At 38.8% G+C, this 23,619-nt stretch overlaps 1 protein-coding gene across 3 annotated transcripts in view; it reads right to left on the bottom strand.

Annotated features, from left to right (window-relative positions):
- The window catches only part of map3k4 (mitogen-activated protein kinase kinase kinase 4), a 27,708-nt gene extending 4,089 nt beyond the window's left edge, over positions 1-23,619 (bottom strand). The window contains exons 1-20 of one of the 3 annotated variants that reach the window (XM_052573295.1): positions 23,297-23,581; positions 14,285-14,460; positions 12,195-13,510; positions 10,756-11,013; positions 10,300-10,452; positions 9,641-9,798; positions 9,358-9,474; positions 8,651-8,750; positions 8,485-8,568; positions 8,120-8,389; positions 6,933-7,082; positions 6,391-6,552; positions 5,658-5,791; positions 4,965-5,043; positions 4,804-4,882; positions 4,532-4,631; positions 4,060-4,191; positions 571-671; positions 411-491; positions 11-202 (exon numbers count right to left, since the gene is read on the bottom strand). In XM_052573295.1, coding sequence (XP_052429255.1) covers positions 11-202; positions 411-491; positions 571-671; positions 4,060-4,191; positions 4,532-4,631; positions 4,804-4,882; positions 4,965-5,043; positions 5,658-5,791; positions 6,391-6,552; positions 6,933-7,082; positions 8,120-8,389; positions 8,485-8,568; positions 8,651-8,750; positions 9,358-9,474; positions 9,641-9,798; positions 10,300-10,452; positions 10,756-11,013; positions 12,195-13,510; positions 14,285-14,460; positions 23,297-23,352 — 3,898 coding nt within the window. In that variant the 5' untranslated portion in view covers positions 23,353-23,581. Of the gene's footprint in view, positions 1-10; positions 203-410; positions 492-570; positions 672-4,059; positions 4,192-4,531; positions 4,632-4,803; positions 4,883-4,964; positions 5,044-5,657; positions 5,792-6,390; positions 6,553-6,932; positions 7,083-8,119; positions 8,390-8,484; positions 8,569-8,650; positions 8,751-9,357; positions 9,475-9,640; positions 9,799-10,299; positions 10,453-10,755; positions 11,014-12,194; positions 13,511-14,284; positions 14,461-22,215; positions 22,385-23,296 lie in introns of those variants that run through there. The other 2 variants (XM_052573297.1, XM_052573296.1) reach the window with 2 other exon arrangements.

Raw genomic sequence — 23,619 nt, 5'->3', positions numbered from 1 at the left:
GACCACTGACCTATTTTGTTTCCTCTCTGCCATTTGAATGTGACCTTGCGCAGACCCACGTGCATGACGTTGTCGTAGGATTTGGGGGTGTTGCACACCTGTCCGATGATGTTTCTCTGTCTCATGAACGCATAGTGCTTGTCATCAAAGATGCGTACAGAGCGCCGCACAGCCTCCATAGGGCTCTGACGAGCTGCAGTGTCTGCAGGACAATTTTAAAATGTAAAAAATGAAAGACGATTCTGCAAATCTTCAGAATAAATTTGAATAATAAATCATACATTAACAAAAATGCTTTTTAAGCAGCAATCAGTAAAAATTTAAGTGAATCAATTCAAAACTGATTTAAAAATCTGTTCAGTCCTTGAAGTGTGATGGCAAAGCTGCATTTTGAGCATCATTTATTTTACCTTTTGACTGACTGATGAAGTTGCGGAGCTCCCAGCTGCGACGGGCGGTAATGCTGGGGTCTGCTTTAGGATACGAGGGCTCTGGAAATACAAGAGAAAACTTAGAGCATGTTTAATAAAAAAATGACACTTTGCACTAAGTCAAGTAATGCATCAATACCTTCCCTGTCCTCTGTGGGGCTGGAGTGGCGACTGAGGGATTTAAACTGCAGCTCCGCCGGCACAGATGACAGACGGTCGTTCTCATGGACACTAGAGACCCTGTGTGGCAGAAGAGAGTCAAATGTTACCTACAGTCACCACCTTCATTCAGACAAATAGGTTGAGACACACTACATGCAGAAAGGAAAACGAAACATGTTAGATATGATGAGTATGCTGCACACAGCAACACATAATGCAGATAGAAAAGCTAGCTCTATTCAAGCGCAGCAGTGTTAAGAATCACAATAAGCAGCATTAAGCTCTTTCAAACCATATACAATGACCCCTGCTTCTGATATTAACATAAAAGTTAATTGAACACATTATCTGTCAACTACTCTTTAAGCTATTAATATTGCTTGACATCCTATTTGTGACCCTGGACCACAAAACCTGTCATAAGGGTTTTTTTTTTTAATTATAAGCTGAATTAATAAGCTTTCCTTTGATGTTTGGTTTGTTAAGATTGGACAATACTTGGCAGAGATACAACTTTTTCAATATCTGTAATCTGTGCAAAAAAAAATAAAAAGCAATGTATAATTAATAATCAAATATTAGGTTTTGATATATTAACGATAGGAAATTTACAAAATATCTCCATGGAACATGAAATCTTTATATCCTAATGATTTTTGGTATAAAAGAAAAATCAATCATTTTTACATAGAATTTGTTTTGCCTATTGCTACAAATATAACACAGCGACTTAAGACTGGTTTAGTGGTCCAGGATCACACATATGAATTGTTTATTCTGATTATTACTGCAACCAACAAGGCACTCATGCATTACAGTGATTTTACCACCGTTATGAGAGTTTAGCCTCTCCACTTGATGTTGTGCCTAACTGTGGTAGAATCACTGTAACATGCAACCTCATTCTTTTCTTGCTTTCATAATATGGAGAATGTGTTGAGTGGCACAATGGATTTTGAGAGTTATATCAAATATATCACTACTGATTAGGATCATACATTTTCATTTACTAATGAACAATCCCATGTAGTGGTAGATGTGAGCTGATCCTTAAACAGCACTTTGAGATCTTTATGTACTTGGATCAACGTGTATTTTTGATACAGTGATGTCTATGATGGCAGCGGCACAGGGTGTTTTAAGCTAATGATGCATGCTAATGCATGCCTCAGCAGAAGCTATTAATACGGAAGAGCTGAACAGTGGACACTATGAAAGTTGGAAAGATCACAGTTCACCAAACACATTTATCATTCAAGCAAATCATCTGCTAAGGGCTCATACAGTGTTGAAGTGCACAGCAACGTGGACTCAAGACCATTGTTGTGGGCTGATTATATATCCAAACTAGCTGGCAAGGAGAAGGAGCACTACATCACTTTCATGTACTGTACTTGGTTTACACTTAAAGAGGTCACATCATACTCTTTTATTGTTTGAAATATTTTCTTATTATTTTAAATAATGTTTGTGTAATAATAATATAGTTGCTAATAACTATGTTCACCCTCTTCCTGAAACTGAATTGAATTAAACAGGTAATTTACTGCCAAGTATTTAATGCTCCATTTCATTGAGAAATGAAATACAGCATAAGTATATTTTTCTGCACTTACACATGAGCTGCAGTTTTGTGTCTAATGTCATTTGTGCTGCCTCATGCAGATAAATGTGTAAAGCAGTGTGAACACAACCACCCTAAAATCTATTTTCTCTGTGTTTGAGCAGCTTTAGTGAAAACAACGTCTTGTAAACTATATAGGTGTTTTGTAGTTGGATGTAAACAGTCTTAATTTCCTTAATTTAGTCTGGGGTATACATTCAATTTGTATTTACTACATTTATCATTGCTTTGTTTTGTTACTATTATTATTATTATATGTATGTATCTGTTTGTGTATGTATATGTATGTATATATGTATTTGTATATATTTTTTGTTCTTATTGCATTGTCCTTTTTTGTCTTTTACTTTTTCGTTTCCTGATCTCATACACCTGATTACCTGTATGTTGATATTGAACTTAATTAGTCCACTAATTGCTTATTTGATGATAGGAGTGGTTTGGAGTATTTTTATGTGTGAGCACACTAATTGTGATTATCACTTTGCCCTGAGGAAGACCATTGCGGTCGAAACATGTCGGCATTTTAATTTTTATATTGGCCTTACCACAATAAAGGCTTTTTAACATTTACCTTCTCCACCTGAATTCTTTTTGAGTGGCTGGGACCTATGTTTTTTTCATTCTATTTTGCTTCCCAATTCCCAGAGCACCTACTAAGAGTTCTTATCTCACCGGAGCGCTGGGTAGAATCATTTTCTAGTCTTAATTTTCTGCCAACATGAGATCCACTGAAGACTCATGATGTTTTTTTATGGTAACGCCCCACCAAATACACAAAAACCAGCAGAGAGGGGCGGGGTGAGGAGTAACTCATTATCATTTAAAGAGACATGCACCAAAATGGCTTGCTGTGAACTTGTTTTTGACAAGGTGAAAAGTGTTTAGTTTTACTCAACCAGTGAGTAATTTTAACCAAAGTATTCTTCAGACATTTCATGAAGAACTAAAAGAATCATACCAACTTGGAAAATGGGGATCCGATGTCCCCTTTAATATTGGAATCCTTTAAGTGTATGCAGAGCTGTAGCTGCTACATCCAGGGTTTTCTTTAGTACTATTGTAGTTTTTATTGGTATTTTGAATTTGTTTTTATTTATATATTTCCATTTTCACTATTTATTTTTTTGTGTGTGTAAAAAATTATTTAATTTTTATTATTTTGTAATGCCTATATAGTTTTTCTTTATTTTTATTGCAGTTTTAGTTCAAGTTAACCTAAATTAAAATGATAAATTTGATAACATTTATTTCAGCTAATCCTTACTGTATTTAAATGAACAAATGTTTTTTATGGGTTTTAGTTAACTATAATAATCCCGCTACATAATGCAAAAGGTTTAGCGAACATTCACACATTTTTCAAAGGATTGCTGACACTTTAATATAACTGGCCATTATTAATATCTTGGCTTTCAGACACAGGAAATCCCAAAAGTATTTCAGAAAGTTATTTTTGCAGTTTCAAAAATATATTTTTGTAATGAGCCATGTATATAAACGTTGTGGCATTATGTTTTTTAGGGCACCTCTCAGTATTTCAAGGAAATTTGATTCCTGATGATATGACCCCTTTAATTTCACAACATCCTGTGTAAAAACAGCATCACTCAGAAAATGCATATTTTACTCATGGGTGAGAAAACAGAACATTTTACTGAAAGAGCTGCCTGTTCCAAGTTTTCCGGTACCCATCATCCTCTTGTTGGCATAAACCATTTAGAATACATTTAAAGTTTTTGCCAATTCACTCAAATGCTGTTCTAACAAGGATGCAATGCTTAGCATGTTGAAAATGTTGCAGAGCTCCATTTGGGGTTGAGAATGGGTGGTCCTGACTACCTGGTGTCATTGGGCACGCCGCCAGATTTGGATTTGGTGGCATGGCCGTGTTCCCCTTGGGGTAATGGAGGGGCGGGACGGGGACCTGGGGGACACAACTGGGGGCGTAGATCACACGGGAGACTCCGAGAGCTGTGGTGGAAAAACAGACTGACGGCCTCAGCATTCTGCTTTGGATGATGCGTGCATGTGTGAAAGTGTTTATTGTTACATAAGGCACAGCTTTACACGTTCTAATGTCATCATACCAACACAAAACACAACACACACCCGGTATGAAGATCTACATTGCAGCACAGATAGTGGTTAAAGCACTAATATAAAACTACAGCATTAAAAGCAGCATGAATCTTTTAATTAAACCCTCCTCCAGTTTAAACGGAACACAAGGGCATGCATAAGAGGTACATTTGCAGAAGTATTACAATGGCACGAAGATGTGCTACTGGTGAAGACCCAGGACATGACCTACCTGAAAGCCTCCACATGAGATGCAGGGATAAAGAGGTACGGGTTTGGAGGATCGCTGTGGCAACGGGGAACTTTGACAGGTCGAGGGCTGTTTCTTGGGGCTGATGGAAGATTTAGAATTTTATTAATTTACTGCTAAACCCTTACCAATTGCCTTAATTATTTCTGTGAAAAGCAATTTTCAGTTAATTCAAATATTTAAAACTATGTAAATTGCATAAGCTAAGAGCATAAACAGAGAACTGTAACACCGAAGAAAAAGAGAGCACTTACCAAAGTACATACTACTGACTGGACTGTGCGGTTTACCGATAACATGCCCTATACATTCATTCATCAGAGCTTGCAAACTCTACAAGACACAAGATTAACAACTATAAACTCAATTGCAATTGCAAAACAGATATTAAAACAACAGGGCATGGAAATCTCACCAGAAAGTCATCTTCTGGCAAGGCTGATATAAACGCAGCCTCAATCGCTTGAAGGAAATCAAAGCCTTGCGTCGCCCACCTAGAGATTAAATAAAAATTTAAAAATGTAAGAGCTTGTTAAAAGAACAAGGTGGCAATATTGTTTATTGAGAAAGAAGCTAGAAATGTTTTCTTTGAACATTAACATCTCTGTGGGATGAAACACTTGCTCTGTTCCAAAGCCCCGAAGAGCTTCCTAAAGAGACGGCATTTTGAGGCAACACGGATACAATCCTGCTTCAAAATGTAGGCAGCATGAAAATGCATGGTCCCCAGAAAACTTTTTTAGCACTGCATGCATCCTTTACAGAAAATGCAATCCTGTAATGCACTGAAACAAGTCTAAGAAGCATGCTATCTAAGATGAAGACATAGCATCAATAAAACAAATTTAAATACATTTACTCAAAACTTGTGTTTGTACTGTTTTCTAATGTTTATTCGAACACTGTTCTGTATTGGAACAAAGTCTTTTTATAATCAAGTGAGAGGGGATAACGTTCCTTGACAAGTGCATGAATGTAAGTGCATAAATGGGGCGTTTCAAATCATTACTTTTTCATGTTTTGAAGTTAAGATGCCCAAGAAAATAGCTGCCTTTGTAGGACATAGACTGCATAACATCCTCTTTGTTTTGGAACAGAGCCTACTCACCTTGGACGAGTGCCTCTTCCGCTTTCACACTTCGTGAGGACAAAGTTCATCCACTTGCGTGCAAAAGCGATGTAACGCTCCCCTATCCGCCGCCTGAACTCTCCAGACATCAGCCGCACAACCTCTTTATGATACTGCAGGAAAGCAAAAAACATATGCTGAACTGATAAACTCACGAAAAATCCTTATGCGTTTGCCTTCTTCAGACTTGACACTTTATCCTTAATGTTTTCCCCCCTTGAAATTCTTTAGTTCTGTGATGTTAGCTTGAAAGTAAACAAGTAACATCTGCACACTGCCTAAAAAATGAGGCAGATAAATTAAAATACCATAAATATATCAAAACAAAATTTTCGAATAGTGATATGCAATGCTAAGAATTAATCTGGACAACTTCAAAGGCGATTTTCTCAGTATTTAGATTTTTTTGCATCCTCAGATTCCAGATAATAGTTGTATCTCAGCTAAATATTATCAGATACTAATAAACTATACACCAATGCAAAGCTAATTTATTCAGCTTTCAGATGCTGCTAAATTAAAAAAAGAAACAGACTGGTTTTGTGGTCCAGGGTCACATATAGTGAAATGTAGGGCAGAACTTGATTTGTCCATTGGGAACTGATCAGATCAATTGGATTGCTGTTGGCTAATTGTGGTGCACTTTTGATTTCACGGTGACTTTAAGGTGCTGTGCAGCATTCATATACACAGAATCCTGTCAGGTTCGGACCTCAAATGCAAAGTTGTAGCCCTGGATCATGGCCTCTCTGTAATACTGCTGCAGTGTGGCTTTCTCCGTCTCCTCCACCTCAGCCTCAAACTCTGAGGTGAACATGTAATCCACACGGTCGATCGCGGTGTTGATCTTGATGCACAGTTGGAGAGCCTCATTCTGAAAGGACAAAAAATGTTTTTTTAAAGAGCAGCTCAAACCAAAATTGCTTTGCAAACATCCTGTTTGCTGATGTGCCGTTTATATGTTTTCATATCATCAAATAATGTAACTCGTGTCTATGGAGCAAAACCGAAAGTCTCTGCGTTCCTTAAACCCGGGATTTCCATGCGTATTTTTAATGAGTGAAGACCGAACTGCATCTACTCCATCTGTATGCTACATCAGCGTTGAGTGACACAGATTGAAACCCATGCTTGATGTGATTTGAAAGTGGGTCTCCAAAAACTCCAGTCACAGTAAGAAAACAAGTACACATCAGCTGATATGTCAGAAACTGGGACCACAAAATATATATTTTTAGGTTTAGTTTGCATCACCTTGAGCTGCTCCAGGGCGGTAACAATAAGCTGTTGGCTGGATGTCTGCTCTCGGCTGAGGGTGAGAAGTTCTTCCATGGACTGCTGGAAGGCTTTGCGTTGTGTCACCAGGTGGGCCGACTGCATCACAACCAGCAACAGATTGTCCACCTAGGAAACATATATGACATATTAGAAGCTTTAACGAATGGGTAGCTTGTAAGCTGAGATGACTATATATAAATCCTAAACCTAAAAATTTTAAAACATACTTTTTTCTTCAAAGAATGGTAGCACTTTATTTTACAGTCCTGTTCCTCATGTACATACTATGTACTTATTATAGTAATCACAATAACAATGTAATAACTAGGTACTAACCCTGAACCTACCCCTAAACCTAACCCTACCCCATGTAGTTACCTTGTGTTACCAGAACTTTCTTAGATAAATACACTGTATGTTAGTACACATACTGTAAAATAAATGCAACCGACAGAATAATACATTAAAATGTGCAATATAAACAAAATAACAATATTTAAAAAAAAAAACTATTTTCTATTGAATAGTTTTAAAAGTGAATTTTTATAACCGTGATGGCAAAGCTGAATTTTCAGCAGCTATTACTCCAGTCTCACAGGATCCTCCAGAAATCATTATAATTCATTCATATCATTATAATGATAAATTGGTTTTAAGTTATCATCAATTATTACTGGTGCTCAACTTTTAGTAATGGTTATTATCAGGGATGTACACAGTTTTTGCTGCTTTATATTTTAGATTTTATTGTCACTTCTGATTAAGGTAACAAAAACCTTTTTCAACCAAAAAAAAAAAAAAAAAAAAGTAAATAATTTATTTTTTAAATCTTACCCAAAATATAGATTCAATATAGATGAGAAATCATTTCTGAAGGATCATGTGATGAAGTCTGGAGTAATGGCTAAAATAGAAGTTATTTTAAATGGTAATATTATTGTATTATTAAAATAAACTTTTATTTTAATACTATTTAAATTGTAATATTAAAAAATATTACCGTTTTACTCTATTTTTGATAAAAAAAAAAATGTAAAATACATTATCTTAATCACTCCAGACTTTTGATATGTAAAGAACTACTTTTTGAGGAAGTGACTCATTTCTGTGCACTAACAACACTGAATGGTTAAACTGAGAAGACCACACGCCTAGCTTCATACCTTCATGGCCCGTAATGTGTCCACAGTCTCCATCTGAGGTACTAGTTTGAGCACAGTGCCATCCCACTCGGTCCAGGCACTATCGGTGCTCGAGTCCCCGACTCCATGTTTGCTAATGAGCAGATAGGCCTCATCTTCTGGGATCTCGTCTGGTTCTTTTGAGCAGTCCTTTCCAGCTGCTGCATTCAACAGCTGTAAGATGACTAGCCGCTGTTCCATCAGATCACAAGGGACGAACACCTGGAGCTCCTCCAGTCCTGGGATTTGGACCTAAGAAAAGGGACACACAATGACAAAGTTATTAAGCACATGTAGAGCGTCTATCTATAGCAGACTATCATTAATATAGAGGAATGTCTTAATACTTTGACATAATTCTTGGACTTCAGTGCTTGGAGAAGGGCGGGAACTCCACTGGTCAACCTGAATTCTGCAGCAATCTCAAGATCCTGGATAGTAGTTAAGAAGAATGTTAAAATTGTCCATCACAGTGACACACCACAGTGCAAACATAGTGCCAGGTGAAGTCACCTTGCGCAGCATCTTGGCAAAGCCTAATGCTTTAGATGCTCTCTCCCTGGCTTCGTGGAAGAGCTCTTTGAGCGAGCGACTCGTCTCAATCACCGAACGTCTGCAGGGAAAGAAAAAACAGGGTTAAGGGGAAATGCTTAAAAAAAAATGGCAGTCAGTAAGCTTTTTATGATGTGTTAAAAATATTACAATAGAATAGTGAATAGTTATTCTTCAGAAATCATTCTAATATTCAAGTTGGTGCTCAAGAAACAATTTCTTAGTATTATCAGTGTTGAAATCAGATATTTTGCGTAACGCTGTGTTATCAGTGATCCTTTTTTTAGAATTCTTTGATGAATACATAGATTAAAGAGAACAGCATTTTTAAAGACCATTTGGAACACAATAAATCTCTTTAATGTCACTTTTGATCAATTAAATGTTTCTTTGTTGACTAAAACAAATATTTTCAGACAGATATTAGAACTAAATTTGTGTTTGACAATAATGGCACCAAACAGAATTGGATTCTAATCTCATTCTATTTAGTCTCTCTTCTATAGTCTCTATATCCCTAACCGTTCTACAGTTTTTAGATGAACAAACATTTTGGCTAGAATAAATAAGACAGATCTGATGACATGATAGCATTGAACACATGTTCCACAAGCTTTGATAAGTCTAGCACTGTGTTTATTACTCATTAACTGTTGTCTCAGACACACCTGATTTCATCAGAGGCAGTGCTGTCATCCGCACACTCCCAGAACTCATTGCCACTCTTCTGAAGACCCGCATCCAGAAAGTCTCCAGTGGATTTTAGCAGCATGCCAGCAATATCACTAGAAAAGACAAACCAGTAGTGATGCTTTTTGTGCAATGTACTTTGATACGTAATTCCAACCATTTTTTTCTTCATTTTTTCATCAATTAAAAAATACCTTTATAATGCTTTTCTATGGTACAAATGAAACCGCTAGGGCACAGAGTAAAAGACTAAAGACTAACCAAAAGAGTTTGCCAGACTGGGCTTCTCCTCCCCGGATGTATGGAGTGATGACTTTGGTGAAATTCCACTCCTCCTCCAGTAGGTTCTTCAGGCTGTGGGAGGCTTGAGGCAGCTGCTGTAACATCTGGATCCAGCTGCGCATGTAGTCAAAGTACACCTGCATGCACAGACATGGAAAATACTTATTGTCTGATCACTTTCTATTAAATGCAGCTCTTGAAGATGACTGCTGATGTTTGCTGGAAGATTCTAAAACACAATGAAACCATGCAAGGACAAATCTTATTTTTATATTTATTTTTATTTTATAATGGAAAAAGCAGAACTGGGCAAAAATCCCTGGTAAAGATGAACAGCCATCAAACACAGAACCACTCCCATCGAGTGAGTCACAATGAAATAACTGTAACATTAACATCTCATTATCACTAATATCCTCATTTGTGATGATCACAGGCAGTTATGCATATTTATTACTATATACACATCAGACTCACACCATCATGCAGAATCTGGGTCATATAGGGTTGTTTATTGGAATTTAGTGTAGCAAGATTGACTTCCTATATGAGTCAATGTCACTTGGTCATGAATGTAAATGTAATTAAACAAGAAAGCCTGTGAATAAGATTACAACACCAGTCAGTCCTAATCCCACCTCTAGCATTTTGTGCAGATCCTCCTCAAACTCGTCGATGTTGGCGTTAGTCTGCAGACCCTGGGGGTCAGTGACGACGCCTCGTAGCATAAACTGGTAGTATTGTTTCATCAGGAGACCTCCTTTAAGAACCTCTTTACACTCACGCACCAACTACAACACACACACAAATTCACAAGTCAGCCATTTTTGATGTATCTAGGGATCATTTCATGGCATTTAATTTAGTCATGCTGAATGTGTGAACAGCTTTTATGAGTCTTGAATAGAGCCAAACACAATTCTTCATAAGGCATCACATTTCAAAACAGAATAAGTTTAAAGAAATGCAATATATTTAAAATAGAAATGTCTTGTAACATTGTAAATATCTTCACTATCACTTTTGATTAATTTAACCCCCGAATGTTAGAATGGCAGTGTTTATACAACATGTAGGTATCTGCAAGTAATGACCTGCTTGATGCTGAGCAGGGACGGTTCCCCTGCAGGCCTTTGCTCAAGGCGCAGTTTGAGGCACTCGTGAATAACATTTAGCAGCACACGGCAAAGCACCAAGAAGGCCGGCCGGAATGAGGGTAGGTCCATGTCCACAAGCTCCTTCCATGATACTCGTCCCGACTCCGCCTCCTCCTCCACCTGACCGGACACAGGACGAGATAGCTCTGGAAGGTAGTCACAGTGCTGCAAAGAGTAACCCGGGACCGCTGACAACTAACAGAAACAGAGCAATGAGAACATGGACATTGAAATTCAGTACATGATTGTGGTTATCAACATAAAACAGAAAACACTGGCCACAAAATATTGCAGAAATACAGTTATGTAGAATAAAAGACAGTACACTGACACCCATCTCTTTGCAAATTTCTTGCAAATGACAATTCAGCATTTTTTTCACCCTCATGTTGTTCCAAACTTATACAACTTTTTTTTGTTGGCAGAACACAGATGAGTTTCTGAAGCATTTCCTGGCTGCTATTTTCAATATATTCAAACAAAATGAAGAATGAAACTGTCAGGCTCCAAAATGACAAAACACAGCACCATAAAAATGTTCAACACACCTAACATGTGAAGTTGAAAAAAAAAGACATTATTCTAAATGTGTTTCTGGTCTTACTATAAATGATTCATCCATGCATATGTTGTTTTTGTATATGTTTTGACCTTAAAATAATTAAAATGCGTTTAATCAATCTCGTTCTTCCAATAAAAAGACTGACTCTTCTCTGGTGACGTATGCTGGATTTCTCAAAACAATTAGTTCGCATAAACACCCCCCTATTTCTTACAATCCACTGCAGACTTGCATTTAGATTTGCTTTCATCCAATCAACAACCAAAGAAAAGAAATTAGTTTAATGAAACAAAAATGAGTTTTCCTCAGATGTGTTTCACTACTCAGAAGATCTATTGTTACTTCAGTCACATCGCAACTATCACTTAAAATGCTAACTTCCAATAAAAAAAATTAAAAATAAAAATAAAGTATTTCTGCCGATATGGTTCACAAAACTGGTGGAATGATTCGTTCAAGTCATCTACTTCTCTGACTCAGTGACCCATTTGTGGAGGTAAACAGAATCATTTATATGATGATGTTTTGACCTTTGGAGCTTGAAGATCTAGTTCTCATCTATAGCAACTGCATTTAATAGCAACCAGTACAGTTCCTCTTTTGTGCTCAAAAGAAGCAGAAAAGTCACAGTTCTGGAACAAAATGAAGGTGAGGTAATGATTAAAGTATTCTCATTTTGGGCTGAACTAATCCTTCTCAGCTTCTCATTCTTTCCAACCTTCCATGAAGCCAAGAGGGATGTTTTCCCATTTCCTCCGATATTCCACGTTCACAACCAAACTAACGTTCTGCCAACACTCAGTTGCTCTCTCACCTCTTGAGTGGGCATGTGACTCAACAGAGCAGTTCTGGACCTCTGCAGCGAGCGGTCCATCAGCTTGTGCAGTCTGAGGATCAGTTTACGCAGTCCCATCTGCTTAAGTGCCTTATCCACAAAGGGCCTGTAAATGGCGGTGGGACAGTAGCAGGTGTCGTTGTCCCGTGGGAGGAACTCCTCCTCTGAAAGGAGGCGTGAAAACTTTGGCGTGGAGCAAGGCGACTGCTCCCCGTCGCTGGTCGCCTCACTCAAGGTCCTTTCGTCCCCGTCATTGTCGGCAGTGAAGGTAGCAGTGGACTCTGTCTCATCCTCGTCCACCTCATCGTCCTCATTGCCACGGGAGCAGCGAGGCGAGGGGATCTCAAAGATGGGCCAGCCGATGCGGGAGAGGTCCCTGAGGCCCAGCACGGTGCCCATCACGCGCAGCTTCTGGTTCAGGTCCTGAGTGATGTTGAGCCACAAGCAGAGCGCCTGCACCCTGCCCTGGAAGTCTCGAGCCGCATACTTTTCGTAGTCCTTCTGCAAGGTTTGCAGCGACGGGTACAGAGCCTCCACTGACTCTAACAGCGACATGACCCGCTTCACTTGATCGAAAGCTACTCGCTGCCTTTGCAGGTGCTCCCGGCAATCCAGCACTGAGGAAAACGGAGCAGCGGCGTCAATTTCTCCCCAGGATGTGGAGCAGGTGCTAAAGCTAAATGGATCATTCCTGCAATTGGTTTCGCCAGGACAGAAGTTGCTCTCCTCAACTAAGACAATGCTCTCAAGCACAGCTAAGCTGCTATAGTCCACTTTGAAATGCAGAACCTCATTGATGATGTCAGGTATGGCTTGGCGGGCAGTGTACAGGTACAGGTCCTGCTCCGCGACATTACGGCGGGCATGCCAGGCCTGCAACTCCAACCAGATGACCTCTTTGTTCTGGCCCATAATAGCCGTGTTATCTAGGCCTCGCTGCTCCTTTTCTTTCTTCTTGGATGACATGGAGGTAAGCTTAAGCAGAAGTCGCAGAGTCTCAAAGAATTTAAGGCGGTCTGCCGGACAGTCTGTGCGTGAGGTCTGCCGGTGGGGGCGAACAGGCAACATGCCCAGGCTCAGGTAGGGCTTGCGGGGATCCATGTTTCTGGAGCCGATGGCAGGATGATCCAGCATGAAGGAGCCCTCGAACGTCTTCTTCTTGCTGTCCCGCTCGTTGGAGCGCTGGTTGAAGCGTTGCTTCTTTTCTTGCTTGTAGCTATGCTCTTCAGGAGGTTCGGCTGATCTGGCTCCTTCACGTTCTCGTTGAGACAACGGGCTGGAGGAACACGGCTTCTCTGTTGACGAAAGATATGAACGTTAGTGACAGAGACAACCCATTTGTCACAATGAGGTTACACACACACAAAAAAAGTCACATTTCTATATATATTTAGTCTGTATTTTTGTGCAATTGACTTATTTTATTGTTTACAAGCAATACAACAGAATAATAATAGGGTAACAATAATACCTGGCCCAGACCTGTTTGGCATCTAACAGCACATACAGTTGCTGATGAATGTACAGGATGACAACTAACTGCATGATGTAGCTTATTAGAATGCACATTTATGCAACTTAAATTTAAGATATGAGGGCAGAAGTGCCCCGGATGGGTTTTGTCTTATATTTATATCATACGCCATAGGCAGCAATATAACAAAAGCAAAAATAGAATTGCAAACGTGATACTGATTTTATACAACAGTTTAATAAACAAAAGCTAATATTTTGTTACATTTTATATAGAAAATGGTTTTGCTTAATTTCCCAAACAAAGCAACAGCCGAACTTAATATTGTTGACTATTTTTTTTATTAGTTATCACCAACTTTGCTCAGTTGTTGCAGCCCTAGTTATTATTCGTCAATGAAATATTTTAATATTTTTCACCCTATTAATTAAATGTCAGTGCACAGGTACTGCAGGGTTTTTTTTTTTTTTTTTTCATTCAACATGATCTTAAGCTCTTGAATGTCACTCCAGAATGATGGCTGTGCACCCCTCTGTGGATCACTAAGGACCTAACACCATATGTTTCAGAAATTTGCAAAGTTAAGGGCTCTCACCTTTGCCCTTTGACCCCTGGCTGCTTCTCTGGTGTTTGTTGGACATGCGTTTTATCTGCCGAGAGGTGCGGGGAGGGGAGGTGCTATAGAGAGTCTCCTCTTCCTGACTGGGCTCGTCCCAAGACTCATCCACATCAGTTTTCTGCTGGGCCACATCTTTGGATGAGTCCTTGAGCCTGAATAGAAATCACAACAATCAAAAAAATGTGTATGGAGCAAAAACGTGCACCATTGAGCAAAACTAAAAGTGAAACCACATTTTTGTTATCAAAATAGAAGAATTTAAGAAAGTAAATCCACAGCAAGGTCTAGAAGCACATAATAAGGGTCTTTCCATTTTAAAGAGGATCACAAAATTCATCACATAAACAATGAAATGAACAAAAAAGGACTTCTTTGCTAACTCGTGCAAAACTAACCATCATGCTGAGACAAACTGTGCATGTAGGTGTATTTGGACACGTGCATGTCTCTGCGTGTGTGTAGGAGGGAGGAAAATGATATTGATACAGGGCCATTGTCAGGCTATGGAGGAAGGGATCACTTTCACAGTAGGGACAGACTTTGGATGAGTTAATCTGTGATTCCACTCACAAAGACCACTCGGAGTCAATCAGAGTCATCCATCTGCCCCTCACACAAACATAAATTCACCCACAATCCCCAGGGAGTCTCCAGCCAGCCCAAATGTCCCCCAGACACCTGCTGCAGGGTATTGTGGTCCTCGTGCCAGAACATTCAGACACAGCCCGCCTAACACCCTGCACCCCACCGCTGCAGCCACTTAACATATGGATACCACCCCGAGACACATCATTTATGTTTAGCTGACTCACATCACTTTAGCACCATTTACTTTGGTGGCACAATTTGGAGGCGAAAAAAATCTAATTGTGACTTTTCTGCTAAAAAAATAATATTATTTGAAAGTAAAACTGTATAAATATAATACTAACATTTATCATCATAATTTCTTTATTTTCAAACTTAATAATGACTTTATGCTTGAAAACATTTAAAGCTTCTCTTTTGTTGACAACAGAAGTTTGGGAGGATTGTCGGCACGATGCATTCCCAAATGCGACCCAAACTCACAGTGCATGAAAAGATGTTCATGAGGAGCAAGATTTTCTGCAAATCAAGCCACTATGAGACACTAAAAAAAACACCAGATTATGAGCTGCTAAAGTTTAAAACGCCACATTGCAATTCTCCAAATATGCAGCACATATTTAATTAAGCTGCAGACTTTTGACAATCATGTTAAGCCATATCAGGTTTTCAGCTACTTTGATCAATTGTGCAACCCTACATTTACACTCACTGCATGCAAATTAATGTGTATTTTTCAACAATGAACACAGCGAGCATTATCATAATTTCTGAAAACTTGACCACACAAGCAATAAAAAAAGTTTCCATAACTTCCACTTCTTTCTCTCTATGAGCAAATATGCACAATCTAGTGCTATGTGGTATACTGAATACCAGTGTTTATTTTTCTTATGATTTGAATTTTTAAAATACAGCAATACCAGTGTCATTTAAATAATGTTCAGATAGTGTCTGAGAGGGGGCTCTTTTAACTGTTGCACTGTGGTGTGAAAGTTCCGAAACTGAAGCAGTATCATTAAACAAAAAAGTAATATAGCCAAAAACACTGCATAGCCCTTAACATGCATCGACTGTACATCAGACGATGTCACGATTATAAATTGAGAGTAACTCTTGGTTAACATGTATTGATGGGTTTCGACACTATTTAGAGTCAAATTTTTCTACAATATTCCCTCATCATGACAGTATAAAATAGACATTCTAAGTCAATCTACTGCAGGAGCCTATTTCCTCTCTCAGTCAGTAGAAAATGTGGTTTACACCCAGTCATGCATAGAAAAAAAAAAATACAGTCATACACTGTGAAAACTGTATAATTTTGGAAAATACCGTGATGTTAATTTTTGGTCATAATACCGCCCACCACTAGCACAACAGCATGTAAATAACATTTTGCAAACTAGTTGCATGCAGGGTTTCTGTGCAAAATTTAGGCTCAACCAGCCTAGTCCAACTCTCAAAAGCTTTCTGAGAGGGTGACAGAGTTTTTGTGTTTGAAGGTGCAGCAATGGGCAGAGTCTGTGTGACCAAACCCTTCAGGAATGACACCGGAAATGATGAAATCACCCAGGCTTCAGCTGTTTGTTTGGTTGTCATGACGTATCTCCATTGAACGCTGCTTGAGCACTAGAGCAGAAAGGTCTAGAGAATTCTGCCTCTGTACTATCACCCCACTGAAAGGGATCCAACCTGCAGAAACACCACGGAGTGCAACCCCATAACGCACAAAAGCAACAAGCTGTTGATTTACAGCTGCATATGGAGCTTAGGTCTATTGAATAGCTTGTCCAAGGTTATCAGGAACAAACTATATAGCAGAGGAATGTTACAGCCTTTGACAAGGGCCATAAACAAAGCTGACCACATCTGCCTCGCTGCAGTCAAGAGAAGCCAGTGAACTCTGACCCCATCCACCACTGGAGTTATTGTTGTGGCCTGCAGCGCTTCATTGTGTGATAGCGGCATATGGACTAAACGGTTTCAGTGTCTAATGGCTGGTTGCAGCCAGTAATAGAAATGCTATTGCTGAAATGATTCATTTTTGTGTAATGATTTTTTTAAATGTAAGGTGTACGAAAATAAAAGGTTTGTCCAATCATATCCCTCAGTCCGAAGATTACGACAGACTATCTTACCTGCCTGTGAACATATGTATTTGCATATCTCCACACATTCAGACCGAGTGAGAATGGAACACGTTATTATTGTAATATTATGCCATTTGTGTTGTGTTCTCACTGGTGAATGAGACATGAGGTAATCTGACAGCATTGCATTTAACCCTCCACCAGAACAGTCTCTCATCGTTTTGCTGGTTAGCCTCTTGTCTGCCTGTGACTGTTCATGTGTTTTGGAGGTGGTGTGACTTTGGAGAAAGATTTGCAAGGAAGGTGGGATCTTAGGCTTTCAAAGCTAGCTTGCTATTGCTAGCCTCTCTGAAATCACCTACACTACCTTTAAAAGAACACTCCACTTTTTTATTTTTTATAGGCTAATTTTCCAACTCCCCTAGAGTTAAACAGTTGAGTTTTACCATTTTTAAATCCATTCAGCCGATCTCCGGGTCTGGCGGTAGCACTTTAACTGTAGCTTAGCATAGATCATTAAATTGGATTAGACCGTTAGCATCTCACTCAAAAATGACCAAAGAGCTTCTATATATATTTTTTTCTATATTTTATATTTTTCTTATTTAAAACTTAACTCTTTCATAGTTACATCATGTACTAAGACCAATGGAAAATGAAAAGTTGTGATTTTATAGGCTGATATGGCTAGGAACTATACTCTCATTCCAGCGTAATAATCAAGGAACTTTGCTGCTATACCACGGGAGCAGCAGGCGCAGTGATATTACGAAGTGCCTGAAAATAGTACTTTTAGGCACTTTGGTCATTCAGACAAGGTACGCTACACTTATGAAAGTTACAAAAGTTATTTAGTCAAGAATAGTGAGCGATCTTTTGCTATCTTATTAACATTAAAGTACAGGAAGTAGCACTAGGATTACGCAACAGACATTATAAGAGATGTAACAATCACCAGTTTGACGATAAATCATGATAAAATTCCCCACGGTTAGTATTATAATTTTATCTTTTAATTATCATTAAAACCATACTGGATTACCGCGATTTCAGACTGAAAATGTAACTTCGCCATCACCGAGATAAACTACATTTTTAAATACTGAAATACAAACATTTTCTCTCTTTTGATTTTGGGGCAAAATATGACCTGGATATTTCTTGACCATTTTCTTCACCCTGTACTTGCTATTTTCCCTTCGATCACAAAGACACAAAAATACAGTATAAAATCTCAAAAGAAAAGTTTAAATTAAATTGTTGTTTTTTTGGTTTTGCTGTTGTTTTTCCAAAGGACGTTTACAGACATGGCATAAACCTAAAAGAACACCATGTCACAGACAATACGGAACAAACAGTAAGCCATGCCGCAAACTTATGTAACTTTGACATAAGACCTTGCGAGCAAATCTATGCTACTGCTGGCATTTGCAAACACACATTCTCACACTTCCTTCTCTAACACGCAGATGACATCCCTGCTGAGCCACCGGCTGATTGAGTCAGCCCTGCAAGACACATGAAGACCTGACTGGGCACTATCAGTCACCACTGACACACAGTTCACCAAAGACAGACACACGCACAAATATTTCTCACTTCCCCTTATTATCAATAATGAAAATAATGATTAATATTTTGTGGAAACCAAGAATTATATCAGGTTTCTTTGAAGAACAGAAAGTTCAAAAGAACAGCATTTGAAAATAAATCTTTTGTAACATTATAAATGTCTTTACTCTCATTTTATTATCAATTTAACATGCCCTTGCTGAATTAAACTCAAAACTCAAAAAACTTAGTATCTGCAAAACAATGCATCATAACAGCAATTAAAAAAAAAAAAACACGAATCTAAGATTAATTGATCTCCAAAACAGTTGTTAATTGCAGCCCAAGCAGCAAACTTTTTACATCCATATGACCTTTCCCCACAAGCACTGGAAATAAAATCCAGAGATGTTGCTAGTAAACAACTCCACTGGCCTGTGATGTTCTGTTCCCTTGAGTGTTTTTCTCTGAAGCTTATGTTGTCATGCAATTGATATTCAATATTTCCTCACAGTCTGCAAAGAAAGTTAAAATTGAAGTGTGTCATTTCTGTATCACAAGCAGCAGCACCAAATAAAATTGCAAGTAATTTGTTTGAGCAGCCCGAATGAGTAGAAAACACCAGATCATCTAATGCTGAATCTTTAAAATCAACCTTATTTCTAAATGGTGCTAATGTTTTGGTGAAGAAATATTAGATAGAAGTGTCTACAAATGTGCAAATGTAAACTGGTTTCAATAGGCTGTCAGAATGATATACTAATGCACTTGGGTCATTAATAAACTGTATTACCAAGCCTATCAAGATGCAGAACAACTCTTTCATTCCTGCACATTTTCCTTACTGTGAAAGCAGCACGTGTGCAGCACTTTGAGGTTTCGGTCTTACTGATTTGAATTTTCTACAATCTCAACATACACACACTTCCATGCTAAGAATACATCTGCATTCTGCAAGAAAATACAATTCCTATAATTGCATGACTCAAACTATATTAATGTTGCTTGTTAAGTTAAAGGTTGGCATCTTAAATAAGATCTCTATAGGCACAAAATACAACTGGCCGTGAATGAATGAAATGGATAATAGCACAATGTCACATTATGAAAAGTGAGTTCCAGGAATGCTAAAGGAGACTTCCTCTAATTTTAAAACAAGCCACTTCCTTTGCTCTATTTCCCATCACTACGCCACAGATTTGTACAATATCATTTCCTGTGTCCGCATAATGACCATTTGAGCCCGCAAGGCAGAATGACTTATGTGTGTGTGTGGGTGGGTGACATTAAGACAAGAGCATGCAGAGCAGAATGGACTGAGTGTTGCATGAGGGACCAATGAAAATCCACCAACCTTGTCTAGCCAATACCTCTGAATTGAGGACTCAACATAAGCTCTAACCTCCACGCCTGGTGCACACCCTCTCCGGACAATTGAAAGCATAATGGAAGGAATTACATGAGAAACTAAAGACTGTTTTGGGAGTTTGGCTAGACAAGCGATCGCTTTAGGACGATATGTGTTACATCTGAGTACTTCCTTCCTAAAGACAAGTCAAAAAGAGGACACAGAGGGCTGAAGCTCTGCTGGGCAGAGAGATGCAGGTGCTTGGCCATCATACAAACCAAAATACTAAACTTGCAACCAAAATATAGCACACAGAGGAAAGAATTATCAAAAACATGCATACAAAACCACAGAAGCATCATGTGTGGCTTCAAAGCACAGCTGTGTGAACTACTGGGGCTGCCTGGAATATCCAGTATTTAATATATAACCTCTATTTATGAAAACAATCTATGTTTATGTGATAAGCGTGCCTTGATTATATTTTATTGTTGCATTTATTTTATATTAATTAACACATCAGTTTCACAAGCTATTTCTTGGCAAAAATTTTGCATTCCAAAATCATAAACATTCCAAAAAAACATCAACTTATTCATATTTTGAATACAGCTAACGCCACTGATAAAAGATTTTGTTTTTCTGCATCCATTTTATAAAACATTACCTACAAAGTCTGTCCAAGCTAAAAATTATTGTCACATGACAAACAACTGAACAGGCCAAAATGTTTGTTTTACTTAATGCTTAAAACAATTAATCTACTCGGTAACAATTGCCGTAAGGGAAAAACAATGATTTTACAGAAGTCAGATAAGACTTGGTACTAAAAGCAATCTGCAGCACTGCACCATGGCTGTGCAAAGAAATAAATCAATGAGATCCAGCCATGGGTGCCTCCAGGACGTGAGGTCAACATTCTTTTAGTGCGTCCTGAAGTTGAGGCATGCTTGTGGTCATAAATGAACTAGGATGGGATTTACAGCATGCTTCACAATGCAGAAAAACGTCAAAACATCAGTTCTGCAAGTTAAACAAACATATTGAAGAATTGCTTGCTTGACAGCTGCAGAAAAACCAATAAGGTTACTGAATAACATGCGCACTAAAGATTACAAAGTGTTCAGAGGCATCAACCTGATTTTAAGTTACCAAACAAGGCCAAGAAATACGTTCTTGACACACTAAGCAATTTTCCAACCTATAAATGCCAATGCAGTCTGATTTTACAGTTAAGCTCATAGCAGCTCAGTTCACATGAACTGCACAAAAAAAAAAAAAAAAAAAAGCAAAAAAGTAAAGTGCACAACAAATCTCTGGTCTTGCATAGAAAACCACTTATCTCTACCATTAACACTTACCAATGAAAGCAGTTTATCAAGAAGAATTGCTAGGAAGGGTGGGGAGAGCAGGAAAAGAGACAAAACAAGGCATTCTTGAGAAGCTGTCGCCAGGCATTCAGGGCTAACAGTTTCGGTGACGTTGCGTGGGTTCATAAGAGACAAAACTATGAAAACACTCCAACAAAACATTCCACTGGGCTTTATCAGCTGAAACCTTGTGCACATGGCAGTGGGCAAAAAACACTTTCTGAAACTGATCTTAAACTTATGAATTCAAATGCAAGAGTACAAAACGCACTGCACAAAAAATGGCATGTGGCTACAGGCCAACAAGAGATATGGGGGGGGGGGGGATAATTTGCCAGAAGAAGCTGTTCAGTTCAAAAAAGTACAGTTCAGGTTTCAAAAAACTCCAAACATCAGTGAATTAAAAAAATAAAAAAACAGCCAAATTACCCGATTACAACACTTGAAAGTTAGATGTTGCACGTCAAATCCAAGAATTCCTGCTCAGAAGAGCTCAGCCGGGTGATTTCTGGGAATAGCAAATCAAACATTTCCCCAACTCACTGAGGGAGTGTGTGTCAATCTGACTCATAGGGCTCGTGATGACCGGCTGGATATTTTATATTCAGTCACGACTGTTGCTTCATACCGGCTATCGGGTCAACGACCAGCTTCACTCATAGTGCTTGTATTTTTTTTTTTTTTTAGAGTTCTGTGCAACTCAAATCGCATTCGAGGAATGATGCAAAACAAACTTGAACATTGAACCGACAAACTCAAAATGTTTAATCGCAACCTGAGATCGAGACCGGATATAACCGGTGATCTATTCATGTAACAGCACACTGAAATAGTACACATTCCTGAAACTTTAAAAGGCACACTGCAGAAACAGAAAGAGGGACGCCGCACACAACAAGCGCTAACGTTAGCCGAGTAACGTTACATTGATCTTGCATAGACGCACAATCTCTATACCTTTCCCACAGGTCGGCTCGTTTCCATCAACGCTTTGTTTTCCTCTCAGAAACGGACGTAATCGTGCATACGCTTGCTTTGAGGTCGCTGTTTTCAATCCTTTTACAAAAGTTTGCAACTTTAATATGAAATTCTGCTTAGTGTTGCGCTGCAAAGCGGGATCACTTTGTGGCAGGAAGCGAGATGCAGCGATGCCAGATTCGTGAATGAATCATTCTAGGGAGTCGGCTCTTTTCGAAGAATTGAACTGCACCAGAGCGATCTGAACTGGACTGAATCGTTTCCGATTTAGCAACTATGGTCGCAAGTTCCATCGTACAGTTCCATTCCTTAATAGAGTTCAGTGGAACTTCCAACTATTAGTTAGCTAACGATGCTTTTGGGAAACGAAAACCTGATCAGTTCAAGTCAACCCATTAAAGGGATAGTCCAACAAAAAAAAAAAATCTGTAATTTTCTGTCCAAATATTTATTCTAATTTAAGTTTTTCCTGACCTGTATGAATTTCTTTATTCTGCTGAACACAAAAGTGAATATATATGGAATATATGGAATTATATTCCACTAAAGAAATAAACTTTTGAATAGTAGATATTAAAGTTTTGAAAAACCAAAGGGTGAATAAATTATGATAAAATGTGAATGTTTGGGTGAACTAATTTTTGTAACTTTTTTCCTCTATTCCAGGTTTATCAGCGCACATAAGTTATAATAAAGCATTTCAAATGAACTATCATGTCTGCAACAAACTGAACATACGTTAATTAATAAAACTATATGTAAAACCGTTATAAACAGCGGCTTCTTTAAAGCATTAAATATGCTGTGGCGGTCTGTCATCACAGAATCTAAGTCCTGCTGAAGTGAGCGATTCGCAGAAATGACTCGGATTTCCCATTACAAGAGGGTTGAAGCTGCGCGCATGCGCTCTAGTCGCGCCCAATACGGTCTCAATGGGTGCACAATTTGGCAACGTGTCCTGAATCCCGGCTGTGTACTTGCGTGACCACACACAAACATTCATGCATACAGACACACAAACTCAAAAACGCTCGCGTTGGTTCTGATGTGCTTCCCTTACCTGATCTCATCCGGGGGCTCCATAACCGGGGCCGAATCGACGGGAGTGCTCTCCATTCACCTGTGCATGAAACAGAACATGTCCAGGAAAAGAGAGGTCGACTTTGCAAAGACTTGTTGTGATATAAGTCTCGGTGCACACTTTATTTTTCTATCCTTCTGCAGAGTTGAGGCTCGCCTGTGTGTGCACTGACGCCATGTTTCCAGCAGCGAACCTCTGATGAGGGAGTGACACACACTGACTCTACGGCAGCTCGTGCAGTACACCAGACCCGCTGCTGCGACCGACCGGATCACGGCCGCCCCGTTCCGACGCTCCCAGGA

Source organism: Carassius gibelio, chromosome B13 (genome assembly GCF_023724105.1).
Source record: "Carassius gibelio isolate Cgi1373 ecotype wild population from Czech Republic chromosome B13, carGib1.2-hapl.c, whole genome shotgun sequence".
Lineage (NCBI taxonomy): Eukaryota > Metazoa > Chordata > Actinopteri > Cypriniformes > Cyprinidae > Carassius > Carassius gibelio.
Note: the sequence above shows the minus strand (reverse complement) of the source record. Positions and strands in the feature narration are given on the sequence as shown.